Here is a 21,894-nt window from a genome sequence, read left to right as displayed (position 1 = left end):
TCCCAACACAGGAGGTTTCAGCACCATTAGAAAAGCATAATGATAACCAGGATGGTGGTGGGACTCAAAACCATGTCATATGATGACAATAAGTTGAAGGGCCTGGTGATGTAGCACGTGGAGAAATCAGATGTGGATGATGTGACCAGTGTCCTTGGGCAACTGAACTGAAGGGCTGTCATATGAAGGATGATTTGATTCATTCAGGTTGCTTCGAATGGGTGATCATCTCTGGAAGTCTTGGAGGGAAGACTGGATGACCACCTTTCAGAGTGTGTATGAGAGAATTTTTGTTTCAGGACTTGGACTATGTGGTTCTTGAGAGCCCGTCTGAGACTCTGGACTTGTCAGCAGGGTCCCTCCCTTTCTTCTCAATCCCTGAAAACCTTGTAGAAAATGCTTGAATTTAATATTTTATTAACAGACAAAGCATGCAAGATAACATTTGATTGACTTCCTATTGTATTACAGCAATAAGAAAATTCTAAAATGTTCATATGGTTCTGCTCAAGCTTTCTGAAATATAATAATATAAGCTTCCTATGAAAAGAAAGTCTCTCATTTTGTTCTTTGTCTACCATTTAAGTCCATTGGTAAAGTCTGATCATGATATCTGGGAAGTCCTGGCCCAATACTCAACATGATTTGACCCAAGTGACTAAGTAGGACTGAGATGAAAAACCCCTTAGTTAAGACGGTTAATTTCATTCTCACATGCAAAGAAAACTGAGAGCAGCCAACAATGGGATCAGAGAATCAATGACAAAAAGAGTAAGTAGGAGGATCTTGTCTAATGAAGTGAAGGTTAATGTGCTGGTAAGGGCTCTCATTAAAGGAAAAGTCAAATTCACTCAGTTGACAAAAAGTCGAGTCTCAAAAGGAAATAATGGAACTATGCAGAAACTCATGCAGAACAAAGCACTGGAGTAATTCCAGGCAAGTGGCATTCCAATCCACGTTAAACTGAAGAGGCTGAACTAGAAGTTATGTCTTCACCGAGCTCTGGTGATCAAGCCAGGCCTTGGCTGCCAACAGGGCTCAAAGTCAAACTTAGATGGTGGGGACTAGCTGTCCTCAGAAGAAGGCCCACTGCTCTGCAATTCATTCTTCAAGGTTATTAGTTTCCAGAGCAAAAAATTAGTTCTACTTCTATTCTTTCTTGGAACCAGGAAGGTCCCTCTGAGCTGAAGATTGAAGGGCTAGAAAGCTAGTTACATCCATTTCTGTTCCCATCTCTCACTGTCGGGGTGAAAGCAAATGAAAATCCTTTTGGGAGCTCTGCCTTCATTTCTTCTTCTAAAAACTGGAGACTGTAATTCACCTGTGCTCATAGGAAGGCTCTAGGGTTATAGTTCATCCTGTCTTAAAAAGCAATAGGAAGAGGAATATTTTAGCCTCATACTAGTGAGAAGTCAGGGCTGGGGCTGAGCTTGGCAAAGGGACATCACCACAGGACAAGAGGACTTGATAGCTGCAGCTTCTATACGCCTCGCTGGGCTCATCCCATGACAAGTGAGAGAGAACTAGCTTCTCTTAACACTAAATTGCTTATCTTCCCAGGCAAGGAGATAGCCTGGTCTTTAAAATTGCCAGAGTCATTTTTTTAAAATGTCACTTGAATGGACAGTGCAGAATGAGCCAGACTATGCTCAATGTAACTTATGAAATTAAGAGCTTAAAAAAGTAAGAATGACATTATGCAAATTCATCAATGCATTTAAGATCTAAAAAAAACTTGTGGTGAGTTTAGCTTAGTGAAAGACGATAAGCAGATCTCATCTCAATTAGAAATCAAAACCAAAGATAAACAGTAAATTCATTTCTGAACATTATAACCTTGGGTAATTTGAAAACATAAATGCTTAAAGCGATGGAGCCATTTGTTATTCTTCAAAGAAACAAAAGGTATTGATATGTGTCTGTCTTTTGTTGTTGCTGTTCTAAACTTGTGACTTTACTGCTAGAGGGAAATCCCCTCACTAACACTGATCTGCAGCTTGTAATAGTATAGCCTGAGACAGTGACAGGTTAAGTAACTTGACTTGGGTCATGCTGCTGGCATATGCCCAAGGGAGCACTTGAACTCAGGGCTTCCTGTCTGCAAAGCCAGCCTAGGCCCCACCATACTATTCTGCTTCTCAAGATACATCTCTATTTAGGGCTGGGCTCTTAACCTGGGGTCCATTAAAAAACAAACAAACAAATGAAGAACTAAGAACACATTTTGATGACTGTTTTAATATAACTGGTTTCCTCTGTAATCCTATGGATTTTATGCATTTATAAACATGATTCTGAAAAAGGGTTTATAGATGTCTCCAGACTGCCAAAGAACTCCAAGATGTTGAAAAAAAAAGGTTAAAACACGTGGAAAATGTTTGCAACCAATAAACTGAATTTAATTTCCAGGCCACTAGGTAATTTTTTTTCCCCAAAAGGGATTCCTTGCAATCCAATAACCCTAGAACCACTTTTAACCCATAAACCCAAGGCAAGGGGAGTTGAGAAGAGTCCATGCTTTTGAAGGCCTCCAATACCTCCAGGCTGTTTTGGAAAGAACCATCTATGTTTAAAATGAGGACCATGTTGGACACATTTAAATGCAACTTAATTTCACTCTAACAAGAAAGGTTATAACAATTACACAGAAGAAAAATTACAGATAAATGTCAAAAGGAAAATAAAGGATTTTTCCAACTAAGATTTTTTTACATCAAAAAATGGCCAACTTTCCATATACTACAGATGTTTTTTCCCTTTTCCTGTAGAAAGCTGAGTTATTTTCAATTAAAAAGATGAGGTGAGAAAAGAGAAATAGCTTGCTGAGCAACTTTATCATTCTGAAGGTGAGCATTTCATCGGTGGCAGGAAGCATCTGTAGGGAATGAACTGGGAGGGCTGGGCCAGAAAAGAAATCCTCCAGTCCCTGGCATCAGGATGGCCCTCTGAGCTCATGGCAGGGCCAGAGGTGGGGAGCTGCCAGGTTTACCCTTGTCTCTGTCACTGACAGGCACCAAGAGAATGTGTGAAAGTCCTTCCAGCAGCCATGGCTGGTTTCTTCTTCTACAAAACAGGGATTGTGTAAACTTAGCTTTGCCAAACAGAAAGGTTCTGTGGTGATAATCAATCAAAATCTTGCAGATTAAAAAAAAAAACCATTAAAAATGGTACACTCTGAGCACAGAGAGCATCCACATTTACCATCCCAATGGTTCACAGACTGGCCCTGGGGGCAGCACCCCCAGGCTGATGCCACTGACAAGTTATATAACCTCCTTATTCAGAGCCCCCCAGAATGGTCATGGAAGAAGTGGCATCCCCGGACAGTTGGAAAGATGGACAGCGTAGAAGGTGCTAGGAGACAGGGCTAGACAGAGCCAATCCTCTAGAAAAAATTATGGCATCATGGAGGAAATGGGTTTTATCATAAAGAGGCAGGGATTCTTTCAGGCCCTGACAGCTGAACACTTATATGCTGTCCTAGAGAAGGACATGGAATTTAAGAAGCTGAGTGGGACCTCGAAGCCCAGTGAGTTCAATCTCCTCATTTTATAGATAAGGAAACTGAGGCCCAGAGAGATGAACTTGAACCCAGGTCCTCTGACTCCAGTCGTAGTGCTCCACACTGCACTGCCTTGCTTCTCTACTTGGTCGCGCTGATCATGATACCACAGCATAGTTCACTGACTGAAAAAGCAGCAAAAACTGTGATTCAGTGTTAAAGGAAGGCAAAAGAGGAGGAGCAGACTGAAGGAGGATGGGAGGGAAAACTCTTGGAAATCTGGTTGGATTCCGATGCTTTAGAAAGACCAGAGGCTCAGCTGATGGGTCCTGTGAACCAGACTCAAGGCAGAATGTGAAAACAGAATAATGTCACCTCAGAGGCTATTTTTAAATGGTGTGCATAGCTTATACCATGACAAAAAAACCAAAAAACAAACAGCCCCTCCCCCCCAACAAAAGTCCCTGTGCCCAAGGAGCTTACCTTCTCTTGTTTTTCTCACAAAGACATCAACACACTGAAAACACAACGATCCTACAGTTTATACTGCTCTAGTTTCTCTGGCCTGACTTCCCATCTTCTCCTCCCCTCCCAGGCATAAGTCCAAGACCAAGGATCCCCATGCACTTCAAATCTGCCACTTTCCTTGGGGTCCCATAAGCCCCATTGAAGATTTCTTGAGTAAGTGGCTCCATTCTCCTTTGCCCCATCCACTGACAATCCCCAGTAATAGTCTCATAACCACAAAGCTCCTGCCTGCAATGGTTAAGTGGCAGAATTCTCTCTTTTTGTTTCAAGAATCAATCACCCAGGTTTATTTCAACCCATGGCAGTGGGAGAATTAGCCAAGGAGGCCCATCAGTAGGGCAGGCACAATATGCCCTCCCAGGGTCTATCTGTGGCGGGGGGGGGGGGGGGGGGTGGTAGGTTTGTTTCTAGACATGCAAAATACATAGGGCCTTCTCATCATGATGTTCTAATACCTTAATGAACACTCCTCAACTCCAGAGACCTATGAGCCAACATTAGGGGCAAACTACTTTTGTGCTAATATTTAAAACCCTGGACATTCATATGGTGCTTTAGATTTTCCCTCATCTGTAAAAGCAGAGCACTGGACTAGGTTAAGAGTTGGGACTCAGTGGGGCGGAGCCAAGATGGCAGGGACTTGCTTAAGCTCCCCTACCAGGTCCCTCCAAACATCTATAAAAATGGCTCTGAACAAATTCTAGAGTTACAGAACCCACGAAATAGCAAAGGGAAGCAGGACTCCATCCAGGACAGCCTGGAGGGTTGCTGGGAAGGGTCTATCGCACGGAGCTGGGAACAGAGAGGAGCAGAGCCCAGTGTGGGCTGTGCCAGGACCAACCAGACTAGGAGCTAGGTGTAGCGCCCTGAATCAGTGAGCCGTGGCAGTTACCAGACTTCTCAACCCACAAACGCCAAAGATAACAGAGAAGGTTAGTGGGAAAAGCTGCTGGGACAGGGTGAAAGGAGTTCGTGGTAGGTCACCACCCCGGGGTGGGGGCGCGGCAGAGGTAGTGCAGCTCTGAGGCTGCTTCCAGAGCTACAGCTGCAGTTGCTTCTGGCCCCAGGCCCACCTGGTGGGGGGAATTAAGTGGCGGATCTGAGAGGGAGTGCAAAGCCTGCTTTGTCCTGCCTGGATCTGGGCTGCAATCTTGGTTGGTGGTTCTTTGGGGAGAAGGAGTGCTGGTGTGGCAGACCTTGCTGTGTAGAAGTAGTTCTGAAAATAGCAGTGCAGCCCCTCAAGCTTGGGACAAAGTACTCCATGCTCTACAAGCAGGCATACCCCAACGAAAAACCCAAGGGTCAAGTAGTTGGCTGGGAACATGGCCAGGCAGTGAAAACAGTCTCGGATTCAGACTCAGACTTTGGAATCTTTTTTTTTTGGTGACAAAGAAGACCAAAACATACAGCCAGAAGAAGTCAACAAGGTCAAAGAGCCTACATCAAAAGCTTCCAAGAAAAATATAAATTGCTCTCAGGCGATGGAAGATCTCAAAAAGGATTTGGAAAAGCAAGTAAGAGAAGTAGAGGAAAAATTGGGAAGAGAAATGAGAGTGATGCAAGAAAACCATGAAAAACAAGTCAATGACTTGCTAAAGGAGACCCAAAAAGATACTGAAGAAAATAACACCTTAAAAAATAGACTAATTCAAATGGCAAAGGAGCTCCAAAAAGCCAATGAGGAGAAGAATGCCTTGAAAGGCAGAATTAGCCAAATGGAAAAGGGGGTCCAAAAGACCACTGAAGAAAATACTACCTTAAAAATTAGATTGGAGTAAGTGGAAGCTAGTGACTTTATGAGAAATCAAGATAATATAAAACAGAACCAAAGGAATGAAAAAGTGGAAGACAATGTAAACTATCTCATTGGAAAAACCACTGACCTGGAAAATAGATCCAGGAGAGATAATTTCAAAATTATTGGACTACCTGAAAGCCATGATCAAAAAAGAGCCCAGAGATCATCTTTCAAGAAATTATCAAGGAGAACTGCCCTGATATTCTAGAGCCAGAGGGTAAAATAGAAATTGAAAGAATCCACCAATCACCTCCTCAAAAAGATCCCAAAAAGAAAACTCCTAGGAACTTGTCACCAAATTCCAGAGTTTCTAGGTCAAGGAGAAAATACTGCAAGCAGTCAGAAAGAAATAATTTGAGTATTGTGGAAACACAATCATGCTAATACAAGATCTAGCAGCTTCTACATTAAGGGATCGAAGGGGTTGGAATATGATATTCCAGAGGTCAATGGAGCTAGGATTAAAACCAAGAATCACCTACCCAGCAAAACTGAGCATCATGCTCCAAGGCAAAATATGGATTTTCAATAAAATAGAGGACTTTCAAGCTTTCTCAGTGAAAAGACCAGAGCTGAAGAGAAAATTTGACTTTCAGACACAAGAATCAAGAGAAGCATGAAAAGGTAAACAAGAAAGAGAAATCATAAGGGACTTACTAAAGTTAAGCTGTTTTGTTTACATTCCTACATGGAAAGATGAGGTGTATAATTCATGACACCTCAGTATCAGGGTAGCTGAAGGGAATATACATATATAGAGAGACAGAGGGCACAGGGTGAGTTGAATATGAAGGGATGATATCTAAAAAAATGAAATCAAGTTAAGGGATGAGAGAGGAATATATTGAGAGAGGGAGACAGGGAGAGATAGAATAGGGTAAATTATCTCACATAAAAGTGGCAAGAAAAAGCAGTTCTGTAGGAAGGGAAGAGGGGGCAGGTGAGGGGGAATGAGTGAATCTTGCTCTCATCAGATTTGACTTGAGGAGGGAATAACATACACACTCAATTGGGTATCTCACCCCACAGGAAAGAAGGAGGAAGGAGATAAAAAGGGGGGACGATAGAAGGGAGGACAGATAGGGGGAGGAGGTAATCAAAAGCAAACACTTCTGAAAAGGGACAGGGTCAAGGGAGAAAATTGAATAAAGGGGGACTGGATAGGACGGAGCAAAATATGATTAGTCTTTCACAACATGAGTATTGTGGAAGGGTTTTACATAATGATACGCATGTGGCCTATGTTGAATTGCTTGCCTTCTTAGGGAGGGTGGGTGGGGAGGGAAGAGAGGAGAGAATTTGGAACTCAAAGTTTTAAAAGCAGATGTTCAAAAAAAACACTTGTTTTTGCATGCAACTGGAAAATAAGATATACAGGCAATGGGGCATAGAAATCTATCTTGCCCTACAAGAAAGTAAGGGAAAGGGGGATGGAAGGGAGTGGGGTGACAGAAGGGAGGGCTGACTGGGGAACAGGGCAATCAGAATGTGTGCCATCTTGGAGTGGGGGGGGAGGGTAGAAATGGGGAGAAAATTTGTAATTCAAAATCTTGTGGAAATCAATGCTGAAAACTAAAAATATTAAATAAATAATTAAAAAAGAAATAATAAACAAATTTAGCAAAAAAAAAAAAGTTTGGACTCAGTGATTAAAGACTTCTCTGTCAAGGCCCTCCCTCCTCTACAGCCCTGGGAGTCTCCTCTTCATGCTTCTCATCTATATTGTGGTAGTTCTGGCTGGTTGTTCTCTTGACTTTTATACCTTTAGAGACATCAGCATTTCTGCTATCTCATTGGGTTTTTCTTTCCAACGTCATGGGTTCTTCGTTCCTCCTTTCTCCCTGCTCTTTAATAAAGCTCTATTCTTTGGAACCATAAGTGTGCACTCATTTTCCTAAAATCTTGGCCAAGTGCTTTTAAAAGTTCTTTGCTAGGATGTATTCAAGTACTCTGGTGTTTTCTCCATGAATCCTTTCCTTAGGTAAGGCTGGCATCTCCTGCCCCTTGAACCTTTGGCATATCATTTCTGGTTTGGCCTATTTCTTCTATTTCCTGTAACTGCAAACATATCTTTAATGTTCTCATCCTCTACTTTATCCAATCTTATTTGAGAAGCATAAACCTCTGCTGCTTGTATATAACTTCCCTGTTGTCCTTAGCCTTCCCTGTGTGCTCTGGTGTGTTCCATAGGTTGCTTAGTCGTTATTATCCAGAGTCTTCTCTATACCAGTCTTTTCATGGTCAGGTGAAATCATTTGCTTCTCTTCTCCAGGGACAGATGCATGGGCTAATTTCTGAGTATACCTTCTTGAACACATCATAGGGCCCAGGGAAAGTCTCCATTAGGGGCTCCATATAATTCATAGCTGGCACAGCAAAGTGCAGCTGAGTGCATATGGCATTGGCCTTGCAGTTAGGAAGCCAAGGGTTCGAATTCTGCTCCACATGACTCTGGGCAAGCTCCATAAGCTGTCTTGGCCTTGGTGTTCTCGGCTGTAACAGAGAGATGACAGCCCCAACCTCATAGGACTCATGTGAGAATCCAGTGATATGGTCTAGGTAAAGCCATTTGGGACTGGACAGGGCTGAGCTTGTGGTTTCACTGGCTTAGAGGATTCCTAATAAGGAAAGTCCTTCTGCCAACAGCATTTAGCACATTCTCTGCACTGTAAGAGTTGCCTGGAACACTGAGGGGCAGTGCCTTACCCAGGGCCACACAGCCAGGATGGGTCAGGAGCCAAACTAGAACCCTGGGATCCTTAACTCCTAGAGCAGCTGGATCTCTATCAACTACAATATGATACTTCTCCTAAAGAGCCTGAAACCCAGGGAAATGTAAAGTATTCTTCTTGGATATGATTGTAGTTTCCTTTTCTTCTATAGGGCATACGTATATATAAACAAACACACATATATGTATATGTATATATGTGTGTGTGTGTGGATGCACGCATGCATGTATATTGAAACTTCTACAGATTTTTCTTCAGCTGGCTATAGCTGTTGTATCCTTAAGCCATTCCCTATTTAATCTTTATTTACTTATTAGTCCTGTAAGACTTCCTTAGAGTTGTCTCTCTTTCCCTTCATCCAGAGATAATAATATCCCAAGGGAGAATAACTTGTCTAAGAGAAGGATTTGCGTTCTGACTACAAAAGTCTCATCCTCGCTCTCGGCCTTTCCCCTTGATTCATTTCTCTTGTTTATCCCCCTGCTTCCCTTCACAAAGTTGTTTCACTGGAACCTCAGCAAGAGTCATCAGCATTTCTCCCTTGCCTTCCTCGTGTTCTTCCTAACCATGGGGCCTCTTTTCCTTTGCCTTTTCCCCCTGAATCTTCAGTATTTCCCTCTAACCTTCCCGACTTCTTCCGGCAGTTCCTGCCTCTCTGGGCACTTCTTTGGACCAATGCGCTCAGGTCAGGGGCCTTCCATGTGGCTCAGAGCTAGCCCCCTTGCCTTTTATTGTGACACGCTCTCATGCTGTTGATAGACAATGACTTTCTTCTTCTGGGAGGTTCCGAGCAGCCTCCTCTGGCATGAGGAAGTGCTGTGTCCTTCACCTTTGAGATGTATTTCCTGCTTACAGATCATTATCCTGAGATGACTTCCTGAGGCACCTCTACAGCTTAGCTGTTCCCTAAACCAGCCAGAAACTTTCTCTACCTTTTCATGAAAAGCAGCTGGTGCCCAGCCATCCTGCCCTCTGTTGTCCTAGTGCTGGCTCATGCTCATGCCCCTTCTTCCAGTGCAAAGCCCAATCCAGAAGGCCACCTGACTGGGACCATGAATGTATCACTAAACCCAGCTCACCCCTCCTCCTTCTATTGTTTCATCCCTCCCCCCCATCACTAATGCCTAATCACCATCAAGTTATACAGACTCTAAAATAAATACAACTCCTGTGCTGATCAGACACAGAGATGCCCTCTTAGTTCCAAGATTTAGAGGCCTGCAAAGATGTCCCTTAAATTCATCTCAAGTGAACTGATGTGGAAGCTCCATCACAAAGACCCTTTCTAGAAAGCTGCCTTCAGAATTTATGAAGTGGATTTTCACAAAGATTCCTCCGTGGTGGGGTCCCCTGGCTGTCCTGTCTCCACCTAGTGTCTCTCTTCCTCTGTCTTCTCTGGTAACCATTATAAAAAGCAAACACAGACAAAGCCTCCATCTCCACTTGCTTTACTTTCCCTATGGTGCCTCCCTTTGTGCCTCTGCTCGGAGTCTGATCTCTTCTTGCTCATCGCCAGCCCACTCTCCCCTCCTTCCTCTTTGCTCCTCTGTTCACAGGTGGGAGCTGGTCCTCACCACACCCTTGGCTGAAGGCTGGATGAACAAGTTGGGAGCTGGGCTCATCCAGATTTCCAGAGGTCAGCTGCTGCGGTTGCTGCTGCTCTTGGTGGTCTCTTCTCTACCCATCCCTCATCTCCTCAGCTGATGCCTCTGGCACCTTCTCACAGGCCTTCATCTCCTGGACTCCAATGATTGATTCCCTCACATGGGTGAAGCTCATCTGAGCCTCACAATGCCCTGGTGAGAGAGTTAGGGCAGGCCTTGTTGCCCCACTTTACAGATTAGGAAATGAGACCCACAGAGATGAAGTCACTTGTCAAGAGGAGGATCTGAAATAGAAACCAGGCCTTCTGATGCTCAGCCCAATATTCTCTCTGCCACAAAAGCTGCCTCTTGTTCCTTTCATCAGTTTAAATTATTTTCAGGTGTCCCTTCATGTCCGTGGCCAGCTTTTTATTTACTTTGCCTAATAATTTGGAGACAGATGCATTTTCTTTGATTTTTGTCCTTTCTTAACCACCTTATCCCGCAATTACTGAGAACGTCCCTCTCTGACTCCCTGACTGTTACTGTCCACCCGACTTGAGAAAACATCACACAATTTACATCCAACTGACATTCAAAGTTTTGTTCCATCCTCCATCCATTAACCTTTCTTTGTATCTCACAAAGTTCCTCCAATGATTAGATTTTCCAAAAGCAATAGTCTTTATGATTAAGGCACTTTAGTAATTAACCAATATTTCTGAACATCTTACAAATCTAGCATCATGAGAATTTATATTGTGAAAAGAACTAGACCTTTTTGTAATTAAAGTATTCAATTAATCAAACCAAAATGTAAACATGGCCAAAATGATAAAATGATAAAAAAGATGAAATTATAAAAAATGATAAAAATGATGATAAAATGATAAAGAATGATAAAATAAGTGATAAAATGATAAATGATAAAAATGATAAGAATAATTTAAAAAATAAGGCAAGAAGCCTACACAAAAAGCAAATTCCTTAACAATTCAGATTGACAGAAAGGGTCACTACCACAGGAAAATTACATAAAGTGCATATCACCAAGGGTTTTTGAAAGCAAAGGATCATAATCATCCCAAACAATCCTTTGGCAGAAATCTAATTGTCAATATATAATTGCATAAAAAATCCAAAATTGTTCATCGCAGCATTTTAGCTGATAGGATTCAATTCAGATATGTTCTAGACACATGCCTCCCAAATGACCCAGTCCAGGTGCCGTGGCTGGTGTCAAAGGCAGCACTGGGGCTCGACCTGTGCCTCCTTTGCGACCACCCATGGCTCTTCCCGGCACATCTCACCTCCCCATCGCTGGCTCACTCTTACCTCTTCTTGGGCCTGATTAAGCTGCTGCATGAGCTGGGTCTGCTCCTGGGTGACTTTTTCTAATTCGTCTGATTTCTGCTTCATCTCCTTCCTCAAATCCTTAGAAATGGAGTCGCAGGTGTCCATCTCCTTCCTGAGGTGGGATTCAAACTCTGTGACCAAGACATTAAGGCTCTGGATCTCCTCTTCTTTGGATGCCATTTTTTCAGTAAGTTTCACCTGGGTTTCCTGGAGCTTCCTCTCCAGAGTGGAGACTTCCATCCTCAGATCACTGGTAGCATTTGCTATTAAGTCAGTCATCTAGGATGTAAAGCATGGTTAGTGTGCAGGCCACAGATGCTGGACAACAACAGATTGTTTATTTATATTCTTATGACAGGTTCAGACAAACTAATTCACTAAATTATTTTGACTGTATATAAAAGAAATAAACTACAGCTTCTTTCTATAGGTTTCAATTTTCCCCCCTAAAATGCTGTCAAGCAAAAATTAATTGTCTTTAAGAAAATTCTCCAAATTATTGTGGCTGATCTTGAGCTTTTCTTTTAACTGATGCACTATTAATAACCTAAAAATAAGTAAATCAACTTCCAATTGTGCTCATGTCAATAGGCACAATCAGGCCTCTGGCAAAAGTTGGACCAGATGAATATAGTTCTGGACCTAATCAATTCAGTATTCGTCATTGGCATGGATGGATAATTGAGTTAAATGTCACAATCATAATTTGCTTGAGGTTGCAGGCCAGATTTATGCTGTTATGCTAAACTTCCCTCCTCAGCTATTCAAGTTCTGATTCTTGGGCTATTCTTACCTTTGGGAATGAATGCCCTCATTCAGTACAAACACAGCTCTTAAGGTCAGGTGGCGATGGTCATCCCTCTACCATTCTACCCTTCTCTTATTTCTATATCTGAGTAGAACTTGGCTGCTGGCCCTATGCATCAAATCCTGAGCTCAGCCGGCAGGAGAGAGGCAGCCCTTTACTGTTCACCCTTCCCGTCTCCCTAGCCAACACCCAGTCTCCATGCTACAAACCTTCTTCTGAAGCTTCTCTTGCTCTTTCTGATATTGTTTTATTACTTCTTGGTGTTTTTCCTTTTCAATAGCATGTTCCAGTTTAGCTTCTTCCTTCAGCTGAAAAGCTTGCTCCTGATACTCAGCATGGTGTCGGATTCGCTCTTTATTGAGTTCAGATTCGAGCTGGAAAGTAGAGTTCAGCACACATACACACAGAGAGATGCTCATTTTTATAGCCAAACAAGGACATGGAAATTATTTCTACAAATAATACTTACACGAATTTCATTGCCTATTGAACAGTGAAAAGAAAAACGACATCATGGAATGTGAAAGTGGGAGCCCAAGAGGAATAACCAAGGCAGGATCTTTGGACCAAAGAGGACTTAGAATTCTGCAGATGGCTGATACGGACAGAGTCCTGTACCATAGATGCTTGTACAGACTCAAAGCCAGGGCAAGAATGCACAGGGCTCAAGCCAGGAGACCATAAACAGACTCTGTGATAGACCAGACCCCTATGGAAGCACTGAAAGCTCTCGGATCCCTAGGCTGTTTTTGAGATCCTAGAATAGCATAACATTCAATACTCCAAGAAAGCAGCACCAGAACCAGCCCAGACCTTCCCTCCAGAATAAACTGTTTTTACAAATAAAGTCAATGGGAGCCATGTGTAGAAAGAATTAGAATGGAAAAAGTTTGTTCCAGAAATGTACTATTGGGTCACTTTCAAAATGGTGAGAAAAAATTAAATGCTGAAAGATAAAACCTATATTATATACTTTATTGTTATGCAAGGCACAGTGACTCAGGAAGTAGATGGCAATGTTATATTAACAGCTACTCTCTTTCTTAGGAAAGTTTCAGAGCCCTTAGAGTCTCATTTCCATGGATGACATTATCGACGCTTAGTTCTAGTGGTCTAGGTTTTAGTCTGATGCATCAACCTAAATGATGATCAACCAATCAAGAGCCCTGGCCCACAGTAAAGTTATTTGCCACCTTTAATCTAGAAAATAGGGATTCTTTAACTGCCAATGTGACTTCACAATGTAAATAAAATACTGGAAAGGCTCTCGAATTGATGGTAATGTTAGGAGAATTCAATTTTCTGTGTATCTTTTGCTGTTGCCAATTTATCTAATCACCCTCACTTAGCACACACATTCACACAACGCCTATACATGGATAATACTAGACCAAGTGTGAAAGAGATAGTTCTATAAGCTTGAAGGCAAGGTGAAGGGCATTTCCAAAATCATTTTTTGGATCAAAAGCATCTGGAAACATTGTTGAGCCATGAAACAACACCTGGAAACGTAAACAATCATACCTCTTCACCAAAACAGACAGCCAAGTTCACTGTTAAACATTCTGATAATCACCATTATCTATTAACTAACACTTAAAGAAACAGAGAATGGGAATGTGAAGAATAGAAGGATGACGGTTCTTGAATAAATCCTTCTGTCCACTCCCCTCTGTCCAGTCTTTTAACTTCTAGACTTGGACTGGTAAAGATATGGGGAGGGGAACGAGTAGAGGAGAGCCATTCTAACTGACCTGGGAGCAGCTTTCCTAGGAAATAAGAGGAAATATGGGGGCTACAGAAGAAGTTAACAGGAAACCCTATGCATGAATGACATCATTGTGACAAAATACTTCTCAAGTTAAGTTCAATTCAACAAACATTTATTAAGCATTTAGCCCCTGTCTTCCAATTTCTCATCTGTGTAAGAGTGCTAAAATGACTATTTTGAGAAGCATCATTCACCTTAACTTGTCACTTCACTATAAAGAGTTAAACCAATTGTTGATGTAGAGGATAACCTGATTTTATTTACTGGCAGCAGAGGAAAGAATAGGTGTTCATGTAGACTAACTTAGGTAACGTACTCCATGCTGAGCACCGTGACTTACAAGTTACCTGCTATAATGACTATGATTTGTTTACATAAGCAGAATACACATCCTTGAAAGCAATGTTTACATGTATTTCTAATAGCAGTTTATTAGTGTTCTCATTTCTTTATGTAAAGTTTAAATTTAATGATAATGACATGTATAGTTGGTACCAACTAGATACTAGTAAATATTGTGTGAGTGGAAAGATAATGACCAGAAAATATGTAAAATTTAGTAGGCAAAGTGAAATTGATAATGATGAATTGTATATAAGTTAAAGAGTTATTGAAGTATTTCATAAATATGATTTATATGCTATAAGAAGAAACATTTTCTCAATAAGAATCTGAAAGTTAATCTTTATCAACTTTTATTGTCTTTCCTTCTTTTCAGATTTTGAGATATTTTCAAATAAAAAGTGCTTAAATGCTTTTTTTTTTCCAATTTTAACATACATTTCTTTCAGTTACAGAATATGGCCCTTGGCTGAGTCTAATTCCCATTTTATGAAACCCAAATAAGATGCTTTTTATTTTATATTATTTTCATTTTTTAATTCATTTAATATTTTTAGTTTTCAGCATTGATTTCCACAAGATTTTGAATTACAAATTTTCTCCCCATTTCTACCCTCCCCCCCCCCCCACTCCAAGATGGCATACATTCTGATTGCTCCTTTCCCCAGTCAGCCCTCCCTTCTGTCACCCCCCTCCCCTCCATCCCCTTTTCCCTTACTTTCTTGTAGGGAAAGATAGATTTCTATGCCCCATTGTCTGTATATGTGATGTCCTAATGGCATGCAAAAACTTTTTTTTTTGAACATCTGCTTTTAAAACTTTGAGTTCCAAATTCTTTTCCCTCTTCCCTCCCCACCCACCCTCCCTAAGAAGGCAAGCAATTCCACATAGGCCACATGTGTATCATTATGTAAAATGCTTCCACAATACTCATGTTGTGAAAGACTAACTATATTTGGCTCCTTCCTATTCTATCCCCCTTTGTTCAGTTTTCTCCCTTGACCCTGTCCCTTTTCAAAAATGTTTGTTTTTGATTACTTCCTCACCCTATCTGCCCTCCCTTCTATCATCCCCCCTTTTTATCTCCTTCCTCCTTCTTTCCTGTGGGGTAAGATACCCAATTGAGTGTGTATGTTATTCCCTCCTCAGGTCAAATCCGATGATCATTCCCCCTCACCTGCCCACTTTTCCCTTCCTACAGAACTGCTTTTTCTTGCCACTTTTATGTGAGATACTTTACCCCATTCTATCTCTCCCTTTCTCCATCTCTCAATATATTCCTCTCTTATCCATTAATTTGATTTTATTTTTTTAGATATCATCCCTTCATATTCAACTCACCCTGTGCCCTCTGTCTCTCTATATATGTATATTCCCTTCAGCTACCCTGATACTGAGGTCTCATGAATTATACACCTCATATTTCCATGTAGGAATGTAAACAAAACAGTTCAACTTTAGTAAGTCCCTTATGATTTCTCTTTCTTGTTTACCTTTTCATGCTTCTCTTGACTCTTGTGTTTGAAAGTCAAATTTTCTCTTCAGCTCTGGTCTTTTCACTGAGAAAGCTTGAAAGTCTTCTATTTTATTGAAAATCCATATTTTGCCTTGGAGCATGATACTCAGTTTTGCTGGGTAGGTGGTTCTTGGTTTTAATCCTAGCTCCATTGACCTCTGGAATATCATATTCCAACCCCTTCGATCCCTTGATGTAGAAGCTGCTAGATCTTGTGTTAGCCTGATTGTGTTTCCACAATACTCAAATTGTTTCTTTCTGGTTTCTTGCAGTATTTTCTCCTTGATCTGGGAGCTCTGGAATTTGGCAACAATATTCCTAAGAGTTTTCTTTTTGGGACCTTTTTCAGGAGGTTATTGGTAGATTCTTTCAATTTCTATTTTACCCTCTGACTCTAGAATATCAGGGCAGTTCTCCTTTCAATTTCTTGAAAGATGATCTCTAGGCTCATGGATTTCAGGTAGTCCAATAATTTTTAAATTATCTCTCCTGGATCTATTTTCCAGGACAGTGGTTTTTCCAATGAGATAGTTCACATTGTCTTCCACTTTTTCATTCCTTTGGTTCTGTTTTATAATATCTTGATTTCTCATGAAGTCACTAGCTTTCACTTGCTCCAATCTAATTTTTAAGGTGGTATTTTCTTCAGTGGTCTTTTGGACTCCCTTTTCCATTTGGCTAATTCTGCCTTTCAAGGCATTCTTCTCCTCATTGGCTTTTTGGAGCTCTTTTGCCATTTGAGTTAGTCTATTTTTTAAGGTGTTACTTTCTTCAGTATCATTCTGGGTCTCCTTTAGCAAGTCATTGACTTGTTTTTCATGGTTTTCTCGAATCACTCTCATTTCTTTTCCCAATTTTTCCTCTACTTCTCTAACTTGCTTTTCCAAACCCTTTTTGAGCTCTTCCATTGCCTGAGACCAGTTCATGTTTTTTTTGGAGGCTTTTGATGTAGGCTCTTTGACTTTGTTGACTTCTTCTGGCTGTATGTTTTGGTCTTCTTTGTCACCAAAGAAAGATTCCAAAGTCTGAGTCTGAATCTGAGACTGTTTTCACTGCCCGGCCATGTTCCCAGCCAACTATTTGACCCTTGAGGTTTTCATTGGGGTATGACTGCTTGTAGAGTATAAAGTACTTTGTCCCAAGCTTGAGGGGCGGCGCTGCTATTTTCAGAGCTACTTCTACACAGCAAGCTCTGACACACCAGTGCTCCTCTTCCCCCAAGAACCACCAACTTGGACCGTGACTCAGATCTGAGCAGGCTCTGCACTCCCGCTCTGATCTGCCACTTAATTCTTCCCACCAGGTGGGCCTGGGGCTGGAAGCAACTGCAGCTGTAGTTCTGTAGCTGCACCACCTCTGCTGCCCCCGAGGCAGGCGCCAAACCATGAACTCCTTTCACTGTATCCCCACAGTTTTTCCCCACTAACCTTCTCTGTTGTCTTTGGTGTTTGTGGGTTGAGAAGTCTGGTAACTGCCACGGCTCACTGATTCAGGGTGCTAGGGTTTGTTCTGCCTGGCTGCCTGTCTGGTTGGTCTGGGCGCAGTCCACATTGGGCTCTGCTCCGCTGCCAGCACGGTGTGATAGACCTTCCCCCGTTACCATCCAGGCTGTCCTGGGCTGGATCCCTGCTTCCCTCTGCTATTTCATGGGTTCTGCAATTCTAGAATTTGTTCAGAGCCATTTTTATAGGTGTTTGGAGGGTCCTGGGGGGGAGATTTAGGCACGTTCCTGCTTTCTAGCTGCCATCTTGGCTCCCACCGCTTTTTATTTTATAATAAAAAACCTATGTTTTTGCTGAGAATCACATAATATATTCACTTTACAGCTATTCAGAGGCTTTTCTGATCATAATGTTTTCCATTAGGTTTCCTAAAATTTTGGAAAAGATAAATATTTGGACTAGTGAATTTCAGGAAGATATCCAAAGAGTCAGTAGGCGCAATGCAATTTGGCAATGGATACAACTTCCTGGCAAATGAACAGAAGTCAGGAAAATAAACCAATAGTGAGCTGCTTAGAAGTGTGTTATTATTATTGTGGTTATTGCTATTACCTTCTCTCTCCAGTTATCATCGCTCAGCATCTTCTGTCTCAAGTTCTCCTGCAGCTGCTCAAGTCTATTCTGATGTGAAATGAGCATTAACTCTCTGAAAACCACAAATCCAACAAAGTACAAATTTAACATGAAACAATCCCAAATGATGGTTTCAAGCTTATATAATGACATTATTTTGAAATCTGTCTGCTCTTCAGGCTAACAATACTGCTATAATGCAACCAGGTGCCATTTTAGCTAATGTAAGAGAAATTTACAAATACCATACACCAAAAACAATTTCCTTTTTTCTGTGCCTATTTTTGCTTATGGCTTCCCATATTGTATTGTCTCATAAAACAACAAAAATAATAGAGGGAAAACAAGTGTAAAAAGTTTTGGCCTGAAACTCAGTGAAGTCATATATTGTCTAGAGCATTCACAGATGAACCTGGAAGGAATACAACAAATATATGGAAAACAGAAGAGATTTACCAAGGTTTCTATGACATTTTGTTTCCGTAATCACTGGGAATATTATCACCACATTAGCAGTCCCACATCTCAGGCCTAAATAAAGTCTTGCTGTATCAGGGAACAGAATGAAACGTGAAAAGATGATGTCGGGGAAAGTAGCTGAACCAAAGCAAGCATGAGAACACACCGAGCAATTCTGGGCTCAAGGCCACCCAGTCCTGAAAGCTGAGTCCTTTTTATTGGATTCCATCATGATCATGCCCCCAAGAACCTCAGCATCAGGAACCTCATCACTCTGTGGGATTGTATTAGTCTTGGTACTCATGCTGTGACTGGAGGAAGAGCAAAGAACTCCTCCCAAAGCCTCCATTAAGAGGACTCCCAGGCCAGCCATCTCTTCATTTCCTTTGAGATAGACTCCATCAGGGTATGCCTTCTCCAGTGCCTCACCTTCTCAACTTCCTTTTGTGTGTTGACTTCCCCCATTAGATTATAAGCTTCTGAGGGGCAGAGACTATCTTTCTTTTTATATTTGTATTCCCAGTATTTACTTAGCACAAAGCCTGGCACATACTAGGCACTTAATGTTTACATAATTGTTTTCATATTGCCTTCATTTTCCAGATATGTCCATCTTCTTCCTCTCCCCAAGTAGCCATCCCTTATCACAAAGAACAAAAAGAGCTGGGGGTGGAGGGAGCAGTCCAACAAAACAAACCAATGCATTAGAGACTGACAATATAAGCATTGTTCCATAATGCAAAGCTCTCCCCCTTCTTTGAAAAAATGAGGCACTGTCAACATTTCCCTTCTCCCATGTCATTGCTGGAGACAAATCTGGTCATTATAATTTCACAGCAGTTAGTGTTTTTGAGGCTCGGTCTTTCAATCACCCCCAGGCTAGGGCCCCATGCTCCTGCTCAAATTCGGACCTGCTGGATCATTCCTCCTTGGACAGCCTGGTAGCTCCCCATTGTTGGGGCTCACCAAATTGGTGTCAGATTTAGTGTGGACACCTAATCAGCTAATTAAGCCCCATTGCTTCTCAGAACTCCTGAGCTCAAGCAATTCCTCAGTTTCAGCCTCCCCCTCAAAGACAGAAATGGCAGGCTTGCCACAGTGATGGCAACATTGTTTCTGTTGCTTCATCATTACTGTTTCCAAGTACACGGTTGTATTTATTGGACATACTGTTCTCCTGGTTCTGCTTAGTTCTCTTTGCATTACTTAATTGAAATCTTTCTATCCTTCTATGAGTTCTTCATTGTTATTTCTTACAGTGCAGCTGATATTCTTCTGTATTTGTGTACCATAATTAATTCAAAGCTCACCTTTTTAACCCCATAACACCCGTACAATTCAAGGTGACCCAAAAGGCCGTATCTATGGTGGGCATAAGCAGACAATGACAGTTTTTCGGTGATGACTGTGCCAAGCAAATGTTTTCTCTCCTCTTACTCTCTTCCTAACCCCATACAATCTGGCTTCCAACTTGATCATTCCACTGAAACTGCTCTCTCCAAAGATCTCTTGGTTGCCAAACCCAATGTGATAATTGTGCAATGGAAAAGCAAAGCAAAGCGAAGAGGAGCCCTGCACGCTACCCGCTGAGACCCGAGCAGGAGAAAAGCAGAGGATGCTCCTAAATGGATGGATCCCACTTTGTGCTTCCAATTAGCCATGTGGCTCATCAGACTTTGGTTCTTGTCTGCAGGAAAGAGTGATAGGCTCCCCAAGGTGAAGAGAAGCGGCGCTTTTGTTCCAGTTCCTTCTAGAACATTGTTAATTAAAAACAGTAATGGCCCTCATTGATATAAGAATTCCAAAGTATGTCATTTCATTTGATCTTCACATCAATAACCCTGTGAGGGAGCTGCTACTGTTATCCTCTTTTTACGGATGAGGAAACTGAGGCAGAGAGCAAGTGAGTAAGTGACTTGTAGTATCTGATGCAGGCTTACAAACTCATTCATGTCTTCCTGACTCCAGGTCCACCACTCCCCTACTACACCATCTAGCTCCCCATTCTAGCTGCCAATATTCTAATTCCTTGTTGCGTCTGAAAATTACCTTACTTCTAGTCTGGCTAGGGAAAAGGCAGATTGCTAGAAGGAAAGTTTTCCATGGTTAGGTCAGGTAGGGTGGGAGAAGAGATTCTGGGAGTGGGGGAAAGCAGAGAAAACAGAGAAGAAAACAACCCATTTACAGTTTCTGTTAGGTTGCATCTTTACAGACAGATTCTGGTAGAGAAAAAAGGTCATTCGGACAAACTCAGATGGAAGAGGAATGAACAAAAGAAAAACCACATCCTCCTCTAGACTAAATAGGTTTATCAATAAGAAACGCAGTGACCTTTTGAGTGAGCGCTGGAGTATATGATATCTAAAGATTCCCAGTTTCTGAGGCACCAGAATATTGTGTGTACCCAAGTCACATACAAGGTTGGAAGGGCTGAACTTCTGAAACTCCCTACCCCCTAAACCATCAGATTAAGTCAAGTGAAGAAGCATTGATAAGCACCTGCTACGTAATAGGCAGGCCCTGTGCTAAGTGCTAGGGATACAAAGGAAGACCAAAAAAAAGTCCCTGCCCTCAAGGAGGTCACCGTCTAACGGGGAGACCAGATTCGACAACTATGTACAAACAATCTAGACACAGGATAAACTGGACATAACCTCAGGAGGACCATTGATAGGATCTTAAAGGTCGTCAAGTCCAATCCCCTCATTTTATAGAAGAGGAAATTAAGGCCAAGAGGTGGGATGGGATGTGCTCAAAGTCACCCAGTGGGCCATGATTCAAACCCAAATCATCTGCTTCCAAGCCTAGCATACCTAGCTGCTGGGTCATACAGCAAACCTTCCCATATCCTTTAATCTTATTACATCTGAGTAGCAACCATTTAAAACTGTCCCTTTGTGACCTTGGATAGGGCCTGACAAGGGCCAAACCCCGTAAATCCTAGGTGTTGATGACCACTTCTTTATTTTAGGTCAGATGATGATTTTGGGATCCCTTTGGGACTGACACAAGTAGCCTGTGTATTTCTGAAAGTGCTACATAGTTCTAGGCCAGAACATGTTACCACTACATGTCATATATGGCAAACATGACATTTCCTCCTGTCTCATGGAAAAGAGACCTTTCATCAGATTCAAATGATGATTTTTCTTCCTATTCAGTAACCTATATGAAATCCAAAGGGGCAGAATCTGTGTATCCCTGGCACTCAGAAACTTCAATGACAGCATTCTTCTTTGATCACATCCTTTGGAAGAATGCCTCCTAAATCACGATGTTTCAAATGGCTTTTTGGGCCATGCTGTATATTTTTCTAAGAGCAGAGGAGAAGCTAGGAATATAACTCTAGTCTTTGTCTCTCCTCAAATCTCTCCTGCCAAAGGTGGCTAGGAGGTGCAGTAGTTACAGCATTGAGTCAGGAGTC

General features: G+C 41.8%; 1 protein-coding gene and 1 long non-coding RNA gene across 2 annotated transcripts in view; one reads left to right on the top strand and one right to left on the bottom strand.

Annotated features, from left to right (window-relative positions):
- LEKR1 (leucine, glutamate and lysine rich 1) overlaps positions 1 to 21,894 on the bottom strand; it is a 174,723-nt gene that overhangs the window by 11,989 nt on the left and 140,840 nt on the right. Inside the window, exons 10-12 of the mRNA XM_036753736.1 lie at positions 17,991 to 18,084; positions 12,517 to 12,681; positions 11,479 to 11,778 (exon numbers count right to left, since the gene is read on the bottom strand). Coding sequence (XP_036609631.1) covers positions 11,479 to 11,778; positions 12,517 to 12,681; positions 17,991 to 18,084 — 559 coding nt within the window. The remainder of the gene's footprint in view (positions 1 to 11,478; positions 11,779 to 12,516; positions 12,682 to 17,990; positions 18,085 to 21,894) is intronic.
- On the top strand, positions 592 to 14,549 carry LOC118845732. Its single transcript, XR_005010140.1, has 3 exons — positions 592 to 771; positions 11,583 to 11,686; positions 12,588 to 14,549. It is a non-coding gene; the product is annotated as an uncharacterized LOC118845732 (long non-coding RNA).

Source organism: Trichosurus vulpecula, chromosome 4, assembly GCF_011100635.1.
Source record: "Trichosurus vulpecula isolate mTriVul1 chromosome 4, mTriVul1.pri, whole genome shotgun sequence".
In the NCBI taxonomy this organism is placed as follows: domain Eukaryota; kingdom Metazoa; phylum Chordata; class Mammalia; order Diprotodontia; family Phalangeridae; genus Trichosurus; species Trichosurus vulpecula.
Note: the sequence above shows the minus strand (reverse complement) of the source record. Positions and strands in the feature narration are given on the sequence as shown.